The sequence below is a fragment of the Lissotriton vulgaris genome, unplaced genomic scaffold (assembly GCF_964263255.1).
Source record: "Lissotriton vulgaris unplaced genomic scaffold, aLisVul1.2 SCAFFOLD_1079, whole genome shotgun sequence".
NCBI lineage: Eukaryota > Metazoa > Chordata > Amphibia > Caudata > Salamandridae > Lissotriton > Lissotriton vulgaris.
In genome coordinates this window covers 349,484-361,503 of record NW_028242795.1, presented here as the reverse complement: position 1 = coordinate 361,503, position 12,020 = coordinate 349,484, and the positions used below count along the sequence as shown (strand labels likewise).

The 12,020-nt window shown below is 50.9% G+C and overlaps 1 protein-coding gene across 1 annotated transcript; it reads right to left on the bottom strand.

Moving 5' to 3' along the window:
- Positions 1–6,159: 6,159 nt before the first annotated feature.
- On the bottom strand, positions 6,160–11,289 carry LOC147668838 (diacylglycerol O-acyltransferase 1-like). The gene is made up of 2 exons (XM_086948414.1): positions 11,125–11,289; positions 6,160–8,966 (listed from the first exon to the last, which is right to left on the bottom strand). The coding sequence occupies exons 1-2, from the start codon at positions 11,170–11,172 to the stop codon at positions 7,566–7,568; spliced, it is 1,449 nt and encodes a 482-aa protein (XP_086804540.1). The 5' UTR covers positions 11,173–11,289; the 3' UTR covers positions 6,160–7,565.
- Positions 11,290–12,020: the final 731 nt, after the last annotated feature.

Below are 12,020 nucleotides of genomic sequence, written 5' to 3'. Positions count from 1 at the left end.
GTCTTCTTCTACTGCCTTCGATTCTACCTCGCAGAGTACCCTGGTGTTTGTTTTCTGACACGTTTGTGGGTGGCTGGTTGATTCCCTCTGTCTGGTGACTGATGGTGCTGTCCAGTTTTTGATTCCTTGGTCACCTTGGGTACTCTGAAGCACCTTCGCTGCAGCATGGGAGCTCCTGCTTCAGTTTGCCAATTAAGTGCCGGGCGCAGACTGATCCTCGCTGGTCTGCTGAGACCGTCTCAGCGAGGCAGTCTTACGGGAGCCATTCTCACATGTAGGAGCAGCATATGGTGGAGCGAAGGTCCAGCACTCTCTCGGTTTGAGCAAGCCGCCTTCGGGTGCATTTTTTGTTGGATTTCCACAAGCGCACACCTCTACTGTAGGCCTCCAGCATAGTTTGGGATGTGCTGTGACGGTGCAGCAACACAACCTTCATTCCGGCTTAGGATCCTCGCGTCAGCCACAGGCTGGGTAGGTTTTGCCCGTCTCTGCACATGCATTGTTCTGGTTTGGAGCTGTTTTTTCTGTCTCCAGATTTGCATAATCGGAGGGATTTTTTTAAATTTTACGTTTATTTTTCAAAGCTTCTTGGTTCTTTCTATTTTGGGACTTTTGGTCCGGCTTGTCGGGGGAAGGCTGCTTCTAGCCTGACCATTGATCGGTGGATTAAGTCTGTTATTGGTTTGGCTTCTCAGGGTTCTGGTTTGCCTTGTCCTGCAGGTGTTCAGGCCCGTTCCATTAGAGGTGTCTCTGCTTCCTGGGCTGCTTTTCATGAGTTTCACTTGATGAGATTGGTCGTGCTGGGACGTGGGGCCTCTGATTCTATGTTTGTTCTGTATTACCGGGTTAGGTGTTGATTGCGATCTCACTAGGAAAGCCCTCCGTATGACTCGGATCGGAGGGCTTTCCTAGCAAATTGTGCCCCAGGAGTCCGAGCAACCGATTACGATGCATCCGTATAGTAACAGACTCTGTTCGCTTGGACTGCCATTCAACTCTATAGGGGCCTGTATATCAAATGCATACACAGGCTCCCATACCAAAAAGGGGTGGTTTGGGTAAAGCGTACACCCTGAATCAATCATATTATTTGTAAAGCGCACTACTCACCCGTGAGGGTCTCAAGGCGCTGGGGTGGGGATTGCTGCTACTGCTCGAAAAGCCAGGTTTTGAGGAGTTTTCTGAAGGTCAGCAGGTCTTGGATCTGCCGTAGGTGGATGGGTAGGGTGTTCCAGGTCTTGGCGGCGATGTGGGAGAACGATCTACCGCTGGAGGTTGCTCTTCTGAAGCAGGGGACTGTGGCGAGTGCGAGGTCGGGGGAGCGGAGCTTGGGGGTGGGCGTGTAGAAGCTGAGACGGCTGTTGAGGTACGTTGGTCCGGTGTTGTGGAGTGCCTTGTGTGCGTGGGTGAGGAGCTTGAAGGTTATCCTCTTGTTGACCTGGAGCCAGTGCAGGTCTCTCAGGTGGGGTGTGATGTGGCTGCGGCGAAGGATGTCGAGGATCAGGCGTGTAGAGGCGTTCTGGATGCGTTGGAGCCGTCTCAGGAGTTTGGCGAGGCTACTGCGTAGAGGGCATTTCCGTAGTCCAACCGGCTGCTGACGAGGGCCTGTATGACCGTTCTTCTCGTTTCAGTGGGGATCCACTTGTAGATCCTGCAGAGCATGCGGAGGGTGTTGAAGCAGGAGACGGAGACGGTGTTGACCTGTTTAGTCATGGAGAGGGTGGAGTTGAGGATGACCCCTAGGTTGCGTGCGTGGTCGGTGGGTGTTGGGGCGGTTCCCTGTGCGGTCGGCCACCAGAAGTCATCCGAGGCCGAAGGGCTGGATCCGAGGATGAGGACCTCCGCCTTGTCCGAGTTCAGCTTCAGTCGGCTGTTCCTCATCCATTCAGCGACGGCCTTTATTCCTTCGTGAAGGCTGGCTTTGGCGGTGTGGGGGTCCTTGGTGATGGAGAGGATCAGCTGGGTGTCATTGGCGTAGGAGATGATGTTGAGGTCCTGCCAACGGGTGACGTGGGCGAGAGTGCCATGTAGATGTTAAACAGAGTTGGACTGAGGGATGAGCCCTGGAGTACGCCGCAGATGATCTCGGTGGCTTCGGAGTGGAAGGGGGGGGAGGAGGACGCTCTGTATTCTGCCAGAGAGGAAGGAGGTGGTCCAGTCCAGGGCCTTCTCTTGGATCCCGGCATTGCGGAGGTGTGTTTGTAGTGTGTGGTGGCAGACCGTGTCGAAGGCGGCTGACAGGTCCAGGAGGATGAGGGCCGCCGTTTCTCCGTTGTTCAGCAGGGACTTGATGTCATCGGTGGAGGAGATGAGGGCAGTCTTGGTGCTGTGGTTGTTGCAGAACCCGGACTGGGAAGGCTCCAGGATGTTGTTCTCCTCGAGGTAGCGTGTCAGTTGTTCGTTAACGGTCTTCTCGATGACATTAGCCAGGAATGGGAGCAGGGAGATGGGCCGGAAGTTCTTGAGGTCCTTGGGGTCTGCCTTGGGTTTCTTGAGTAAGGCGTTGATCTTGGTGTGCTTCCAGCTCTCCGGGAAGGTTGCTGTCTCAAAGGAAATGTTGATGGCTTTTCGAAGATGGGGTGCGATGGCGGTGCTGGCTTTGTTGAAGATGTGGTGTAGGCATGGGTCTGACGAGGATTCGGAGTGGATGGTGTTCATGATCTTGATGGTGTCGTCGTCGTTAATGTTGGTCCAGGAGAGCAGGCGGTTGGTGCGGGTGGTGGTCGTGGGGGATGAAGGTCTCAGTGGTTATCGGGGTGGTCGTGGCACCTGAGCTGTAGTGGATGTCTGCGATCTTGCGATGGAAAATGGCCAGCAAGTCGCACAGGTCTTGCGAAGGTGGGATGTCGTTGGGTGTTGGAGCTCGGGTTGGAGAGTTCCTTCACTATGTTGAAGAGCTCTTTGCTGTTTTGTGTGTTGTAGTCTAGGCGGTCTTTGAAGAAGGCCCTTTTAGCGGATCTGATGAGGTGATGGTGTCTGCGGGTGGCGTTCTTGTGGGCTGCGTTGCTATCCGGTGTTCGTTCACGTAGTCAGTTCTTCTCTAGCTTTCGGCAGGTTTGCCTGGAGGCCTGGAGGTCTTCAGTGAACCAGATGGCTTTCTTGCTGGTGAGGCTGTTGGAGGGTTTCTTGAGCGAAGCAAGGGTGTTGGTGCAGTCGTCGAGCCACTGTCTGAGGTTGTGGGCTCGGTCTCGGGGTCAGGTGGTGGGCTCCGGGCAAGGGTGATGGTTAGCTGGTCTTTGGTGACTTTGCTCCAGCAGCGGTGAGGGATCTGTTGGGTGCGGTGGTGTGTGGTGGGTTTCAGGAAGGTGAAGTGGATTCAGCAATGGTCGGTCCAGTGGAGTTTGGTAGTAAGGTTGAAGGAGACGTGGGGGCTCGCGCAGAAGATGGGGTCAAGCTGTGGCCGGAGGAGTGGAAGTGTGTTGTGATGAGTTGTCGGAGTCCGAGGTTGGCTAGGTTGTCGATCAGGGTGGTGGCGTTGGTGTTTTTCTAGAGGTAGAGGTTCAGGTCCCCGAGGAGGATATAGTCTGTGGAGGCCAGGGTGTGCATACTGACAGCATCTGTGATGAAGTCTATGAACAGTGCCCGAGAGGGTCTGTACACGAGGGTACCTCTGAGGGTGGTGTTGAGGTCGGTGTGGATCTGGAACTGCAGGTGTTCGGCGGTGCTGAGGGTGTCGTCAGTGTTGGTCGAGACTGAGAGTGTTCCTGTGGGCGATGGCGATTCCTCCTCCTCCTACTCCGTTGGTGCGGTCCCTGCGGGTGATCTTGTAGTGTTCCGGGATGGCTATGGCGATGTCGGGTGCCGAGGCGGGGTTCAGCCAGGGCTCCGTCACGAAGGCGACGTCTGGCGTGGTTGAGTCGAGTAGGTCCCAGAGTTCAATTGCGTGTTTGCAGATGGAGCGGGGGTTGAGTAGAATGCATCTGAGGTAGTTGGCTTCCTTCCTGGTCGGTGGGTTGGCGGGCCGGATGCTGGCAAAGCTGCAGTTCCGGCAGGAGAAGGGTCCTTGGGTGCACTTCGAGGCAGCCACGCATCAGGTGCGTGATTGTCTGGCGTTTTGAGTGCGTGGAGGTGCTGGGGTCATAGCGGAGACGTGCGTAATGGCGTTTGCAGGGGCCAGGGTTCAGGCGCTGGCCGCGGTCCAGGCACGGATGGGCGCAGACGGGCATGCCTTAGGCGCGCCTTTGGCACGCCAGGGGCGCAGCAGCGCAGCAGCTGCCATGAGAAGTGGAGGTGGGAGGGAGGAGCAGCTGGGAGGAGGGAGCGGACGAGTGGGGGGGCGGGCCGCAGGGGATGCAGCGGCGGGAAAACAGCGGCAGGAACGGCGGGGGACAGAAGGCAAAAGGGGCACAGGCCACAGAATACAAAGTGAAAAGGAGGAAAAACGAATCAAATAAGCAGTATAAAAGCAGCAATGCAGTACAAAGCCGGGGGGCGGGGCTGCAGCGACGGGGCAAACGGGGGCAGGATCGGGAGGGGAACAGATGGCAAAAAGGGCACAAAATACACTGAGATAATTTAGCAGTAAACAGAGAGGAGAAAAAACACAACAATTAGACATAAAAATAGAAGCACTACAATACAAGCAAATTCAACAGAAGTAATACAGTGCAAGCAAAGCAAACCTACGGCCAACCACTGCCACCAGGGATGAGGCGCAGGTGGAAGCCTACGGGTGGAGGAGGGCCTCGAACTATCGCTAGTGGTAGCAGCAGTGGACAGGGAGCAGGGGCACAACAGGTGGTGCTGCTATGGCGTGGGGAGCAACCTGCCTGAAGCAGGGTCAAGGGTCGCTCTCCTCACCGCGCAGTGGCCGTCATAAGAAGGGGAGGTGGGAGGGAGGAGCAGCTGGGAGGAGGTAGCGGAAAAGTGGGCGAGCAGGGGGGCGGGCTGCAAGGGACGGAGCGGCAGGAAAACGAGGCAGGAACGGCAGGGGGACAGAAGGCAAAAGGGGCACAGGGCACAGAATACAAAGTAGAAAGGAGGAAAAACGAATCAATTAAGCAGTGTAGAAACAGGAGCAATACAGTACAAAGCAGGGGGGGCACAGGGGGCGCAGCAGAGGGGAAAACGGGGGCAAGAGCGGCGAGAGAACAGAAGGCAAAAGGGGCACAGGGTGCAAAATACACAGAAAGGTTTAGCAGTAAACAGAGGGGGTGAAAAAGCCCAACAATTAGATAGAAAAATAGAAGCAGTACAGTACAAGCAAAATCAACAGAAGTAATGCAGTGCAAGCAAAGCAAACCTACACCCAATCACTGGCACCAGGGATGAGGCGCAGGTGGAAGCCTGCGGGTGGAGGAGGGCCTTGAACTAGCGGCAGTGGCAGCAGCAGTGGACAGGGAGCACGGGAACAACAGGTGGTGCTGTTGCGGCGTGGGGAGTGACCGGCCTGAAGCAGGGTCAAGGGTCGCTCATGTACTACACTTGGGCCAAAATAGCAAGTTGGGGGAGGGAAACAGGGACTTGCCCGCGATGTTACAGTCAGGAGACTGATCTAGTGGAAATGTTGTAATTGCCTGGTTTTAGACTCGCTCAACCCTCAATTTCCTGCGTCTTGTAGGCTCGCTTCTAAATAGATGTGGTATTATCTCCTGATTTTATGCTACTGGCATTACATGACAATGCAGGTGACAGTGACAGGCAATTTCTTGTGTTTAGTGCTATGGCGGTCGCCCACATTTGTATCGCTGCGACCTGGCTTAATAACAAACCCCCTACATTTCATCCATGGCTGGCAAGGTTGCTCTCAATGTTCTACCTCAAGAGCAGCTTATATCAATGTAAGGGCAAGAATAGGAGGAAGAAAATATGGGCTTCCTCGGTGCGGTGGTCACAAGAGGGACTTAGAAAGTAATAAAGTGTCTAAATACATGATCTGGGTTAGATTATATATCTGCCTTGGGAAAGGGCTTAATTATACCCTAATGAATATTTGGGTTGATATAATGGTATTTCTGATAAATCTTAAGGAGTATTGAAATTAGGAATTACAAGAAATTAGTTAATGATATTTAATGAATTGCTTTATGGAAATCTTTTCTTTCAAGCCATTGCCACATTTTCTTTCACACATCTTAATTGTTGAATGTCGAAATTATGTGATGTTGTCTTGTGGAAAAATAAATAATTAAAAAGAATACAAAGAGGTGCATTCAGTACAACTTTCTGTGGGTTTCATTAATGTACAGGAACAACTGTAAACAAGTTGTACACCATTATCACGCAACAGCTTGTTGTTACTCAAGAGCACATTCTGCCTTTCTGGCCTCCATAAAAAAAATTGGCAGTCATAAAATGGAAAGGAAAGAAATGAAGTCCAAAATCGCTCAACAAACAAACAAACTTTAAATAATTACAATTAGGTGCACATTTTCTCATCGGTTCATCTCAGATAATTCACTGTCATAAACATTGACATTTGTGGTTTAACGCACATTTCAATGTCAATCACAAGGAAGAACTTATATTACTTAGCCTCTACTAAGTATGACTAGTTACATTATTACAAGCATATCCCCATTAAGCAATGATCCTTCAAATGAACAAAAATGACCAAAAACATCTGAAATGTTGTCAAACATTTGACTCGAAAATACACAGAAATAGCATGGGGGTCATTTAGATTCTGTTGGACGGCCCGACAGGAGGTGGAGGTATGCCCACTTGATTGCCCTATAAAGAGATTCCATGCTTACCTGGCAGGGATCTCAGTAATGTGAAGAATGTGACATGAGTGTGATATGTAAAAGGCTCACTCAGTAAACAAAAAAGTGGTCTTGACATGCAGGAAGTTTTTCTCTTTTCACTTGCGAGTCCTTTTACATTTCCCCTACTCGTGTCTGGCTTGCCTCGCATGTTTGACAAATACAGTAAAAGATGAGTGATGGTCATCAAGCACTAACTAGTGTTGGATGAACATAACTGTGACCTGGCCAATGAGCTAGAGGTTTTCACTGTTGGAGCCAGTAAATCTGGCCTTCCCTCAAATTCAAATAGAGCAGGGGAGCTGTGCGTTCTGCAGGTTGGAACACCACCGGTGTATGGAGGAACACCCATTCCAGAAAACTCTAAATAAGGCCTTTCCCTTGTTTAGGACTTCACGTATTCTTGAGTGTGTGAATGTGAATAATGTAATCTTCCTATATACAGTTTTAGTTTCTGTATTGTATTATATTCTGCTATTGATTCCATATGAGGCTCCTATTTATTAAGTAAACGACAAACCGGTAAGACAATAAAGAAGTAGGGGCTTATTATGAAAGAAAACGAACTAGCAATCCCACCCAACCCTTGAGTTACCAATACTGCAAGCATCATTCTCTGCCGTGAGCAGGGGGGTCTAGGTGGAATTACTCCCCTTCACAAGTGGGAGTCTGAGTTGGTTTGTAGGATTCCTGCAGGGTTTTCCCTATATTTCAACCAGGGACTTTGCCTGCTTACAGCAGAAGTGTTGAGGCATAAAACACCTGACATGCAGTGTTCCTGTGGGACTTGTTCTACTCATCGGGGCACTAACTCCTGAAACCACCCCTTTCAGGCTTCCTCTCCCAGCTAAACTAAGGGCCCTAGCTATATTCATAGTCAAGCCCCCAGCTGGAAACAGTTGTGCGATGCTGGACATAGTAATCATGAAAATATTGAAGCAACACCAATGGAATACCAAAGAATACATTTAGCCACATGACAAAGTTACCAAAGCGGTCACCACAGATGTTCTCCAAGGCCCATGCTAGTAGAAACTGGGCAAACATTACCCTAAAAATAAAGAAGTGATACATCCTAAGTGGAATTGCAATTACGTACTCTAAGACAACAGATGAAATGAGAAATATTGCTCCTTGTATGTACAGCTTTTCATAACCAGATTGCTTAAGAGGCATGTAGACATGTCTAAAAAGCCAATTATGAGCTGGTCTGTTCCACTTTGTCCAGAATTTCAGGATGGACTTTGTTTCCCACCAATCTTGATAAAATTCACGATCAGCGAAGTAGAGTAACTCTGCAACAGCATTGAGGAACGAGTGGAAGAACCAGTATGAGAAGATCAGCCAGATAATGTTAGTGACCACCGCAAGTTTCAGAATATACTCCAGGAACAGTGAGGATTCAACTTCCCACAAGGGCGTCATTGATTTCTGTATGACGGGAAGAATGAGTTGCTGAACAAGTGTAAGCATGAGATGGAACAGTATCACAATTTCCACAAGTCTTGCCACAAAAAAGGTTTGGCGAAACTGACAGGACTTAGGGTAGTTTACCTGGTAGCAGAGTGTAGGGGCGACCACAAAATAGTAAAGATCTTGTTCATTTAGATTTAAAGGGTAGCAAATCTCTTTGGTATTTCCTTGTTCATTATTCCGGTTTTGGCGATTGTCGGGAAATCGTCTTCTCAAGGTTCCTTTTGCATTTTTGGGATGCTTTGCCCTGTAGGTGTCATTTACAAATTTGTAGGATAGGAGTTTGAAAAAGAGAATGATGTATACCAGCAAGGTAAGCATTGCACCAACTGGAGTAATTCTTTTCTTTAAATATATTCCCAGCACCGGAAAAACAATCAGGGCTATGAGGTTCACACCCTGGAAAACCATGCCAAGAATTTCACAGTTCTTGCTTCGGGTCATGAACTTCTCTAATTGAACAGCAATAATTATAAAAATATTTGAAGCAAATATGAGCTGCAGCGCAGGCCAGTCATAAGGGTCTTTTAAAAAAAGGGATACACAAGCAGAAGGATCTCCAAATTGTCCTACAAGACCATTCCTTGCAATGTTTTCATAATTCATGAGCACATAAGTAATCGACAGTATGATGAAAGACCAATTGAGAAAGCCACTGTAATTATTAAATCCAGTCCCCGGTGTCAGAATGGAATCTATTGCGACATGGCAGTTTACTGGGTCTCCATCATCGACCAGCATATTTGGACCACCAAGGTCTCCACTACTGGTCATCATATGCATAGGCACCTGTAAAGGACAAACAACACAAGCTGAAGTCATTAACATTTAATGAGGGCTTAAAGTAAAGCCATTTATCACAGTGGAACTCCCACATCATACATATCCCAGCTGCCTCACACCATATACACCATCTACAACATTCCACCCGCATGCTGTACTAATGCCTGAAACACACAACCTATACACACAATTATACAAAGTAAACCATAGCCTGCATACAGATACTAACACTCACATCTATCGCAAAAAATAATTATCCAAACTAACCATAACACTACGCCATCTCCCCTCTGAGATAATCAAGCCTGCATTATAGCCTACAGCACTTGTAATACTGCAGACAAAATATCTGCACCTTTGTGATGGGGCAGCCTGTCCGCCAAACTGTAAACATAGGTAAAACGTAATTATTCCCCCATTGCTTTCTACCACCGCCATATCAACAACTTCCTTATTCTCTATAGCAATGGTCTCCAACCTTTAACGGAACAAGTGCTACTTATATTCAATTAGAAACAATGCAAGCTACTAATATGTTGTAGTAGTGATTTAAAGCCAATTAAAGTCTGACTTGAGTAAGTGGAATGTATTAGTTATGGCTGGGACGAGTGACCACAGTAAAAAAGAACATATTACTGAGAAAATTACACCTGTAGAGCACTTCACCAGTGCAAATCCACAAGTCAAAATACAACTTGAGATAAAAACTAATCATTCATTTGGGGTGAAATTTGTCAAGGGTGTCCAGGCAAATCATGATGGCCCTGAGGGATAGAGTGCCTCGTTATTCTAGATCTCTGGAACTATTACCAAAACACACATGTGATTACTCCAAGCGTGGCTGGCCCAAGCAAAAGACACAAAATGCTGCAATAGTGAAAACATCTTTCTGGGTCTTGGTACATACTAAACCTAAAAAGTTAACACCAGCACAATTATGCACACAGAATGCCATAGACAGGCAACTTTCGCTGGTCACAGCCTCCAAGAGGGGGAGGAGGCTGTCTATGGTCACAGCCTCCAGTGGGAGGGGCAATCATTGGTCATAGCCTCCAGGGGGAGGGGCAATCATTGGTCACAGCCTCCAGTGGGCAATCATTGGTCACAGCCTCCAGTGGGCGGGGCTGTCATTGGTCGCAGCCTCCAGTGGGCGGGGCTGTCATTGGTCGCAGCCTCCAAGAGGGAGAGGGGGCTGTCTTTGGTCACAGCCTCCAGTGGGAGGGGCAATCATTGGTCACAGCCTCCAGGGGGAGGTGGCTGTCATTGGTCACAGCCTCCAGGGGGAGGGGGCTGTCATTGGTCACAGCTCCAGGGGGAGGGGGGCTGTCATTGGTCACAGCCTCCAGTGGGAGGGGCAATCATTGGTCACAGACTCCAGGGGGAGGGGCAATCATTAGTCACAGCCTCCAGTGGGAGGGGCTGTCATTGGTCGCAGCCTCCAAGAGGAGGAGGGGGCTGTCATTGATCACAGCCTCCAGTGGGAGGGGCAATCATTGGTCACAGCCTCCAGTGGGAGGGGCTGTCATTGGTCGCAGCCTCCAAGAGGAGGAGGGGGCTGTCATTGATCACAGCCTCCAGTGGGAGGGGCAATCATTGGTCACAGCCTCCAGTGGGAGGGGCTGTCATTGGTCGCAGCCTCCAAGAGGAGGAGGGGGCTGTCATTGATCACAGCCTCCAGTGGGAGGGGCAATCATTGGTCACAGCATCCAGCGGGCAATCATTGGTCACAGCCTCCAGTGGGCAATCATTGGTCACAGCCTCCAGTGGGCGGGGCTGTCATTGGTCGCAGCCTCCAGTGGGCGGGGCTGTCATTGGTCGCAGCCTCCAAGAGGGGAGGGGGCTGTCTTTGGTCACAGCCTCCAGTGGGAGGGGCAATCATTGGTCATAGCCTCCAGGGGGAGGGGGACTGTCATTGGTCACAGTCTCCAGGGGGAGGGGGGCTGTCATTGGTCACAGCCTCCAGGGGGGGTCACTGGGTCAAGGTGGGCGGTTACTTGGTCAGAGGAGGCTGTGATTGGTCACAGCCTCCAGGGGGGGTCATTGAGGGCTGTCCCTCGCTCCCAGCCTCCACTGTGGCCTTGAGTCCATGAGACGTGGCTCCTTGTTGAGCCGGCCTCCTCCCCCCGCCCGTCTCCCCTGCCTGCCCGAGCCGAAGCCGCCGTACCCTGGGGAGGCAGCCCGGGTCCCGCCGACCTTCTCTGCGGCCCGTCATGTTCAACCGCCGGGAGGGAGGAGCGCGAGGGAGGGGCGGAAATGACGTCGACCGCGTCCGGTGAATGGCGCGCGATGACCTGGCCCCGACCGCCGCTGCGCGCGGGCGGGGACGAGCGCGCGCCGCCTTCGAGGAGGCGGGAAGGAAGAGCCGCGCGCGCGCACTCCGAGCGAAGAGCACGTGACCAGCGCAGCCGCGCGAGGGGCGGTGCGTCAGGCGCGAGCCGAGCCCTGGACATGGCTGCTGTGTGACGTGACATCTGAACCCGTCATAAAAGTGCGCTCCTTTCACGCATGGAGCGGTGATGTAGCGCCCGGCTTCAGTGAGCACCAATCACAGTACACGAGGTCATGAGCACCAATCACAGTACACGAGGTCATGTAGTGCTTCAAGTGAGCACCAATCACAGTACACGAGGTCATGTAGTGCTTCAGGTGAGCACCAATCACAGTACACAAGGTCATGTAGCGCTTCATGTGAGCACCAATCACAGTACACGAGGTCATGTAGCGCTTCAGGTGAGCACCAATCACAGTACACAAGGTCATGTAGCGCTTCAGGTGAGCACCAATCTCATTACACAATGTCATGTAGCGCTTCATGTGAGCACCAATCTCAGTACACAAGGTCATGTAGCGCTTTACATGAGCACCAATCACAGTACACGAGGTCATGTAGCGCTTAATGTGAGCACCATTCCGAGTACACAAGGTCATGTAGCGCTTCGTGTGAGCACCAATCACAGTACACGAGGTCATGTAGCGCTTCAGGTGAGCACCAATCACAGTACACGAGGTCATGTAGCGCTTTACATGAGCACCAATCACAGTGCACGAGGTCATGTAGCG

Coding starts and splice junctions, on each gene's coding strand:
- LOC147668838 (XM_086948414.1), bottom strand. CDS start 11,172: ATGACGGGCCGCAGAGAAGGTCGGCGGGACCCGGGCTGCCTCCCCAGG. Junction 8,967..11,124: donor ACCCGGGCTGCCTCCCCAGG/GTACGGCGGCTT, acceptor TGTCCTTTACAG/GTGCCTATGCATATGATGAC.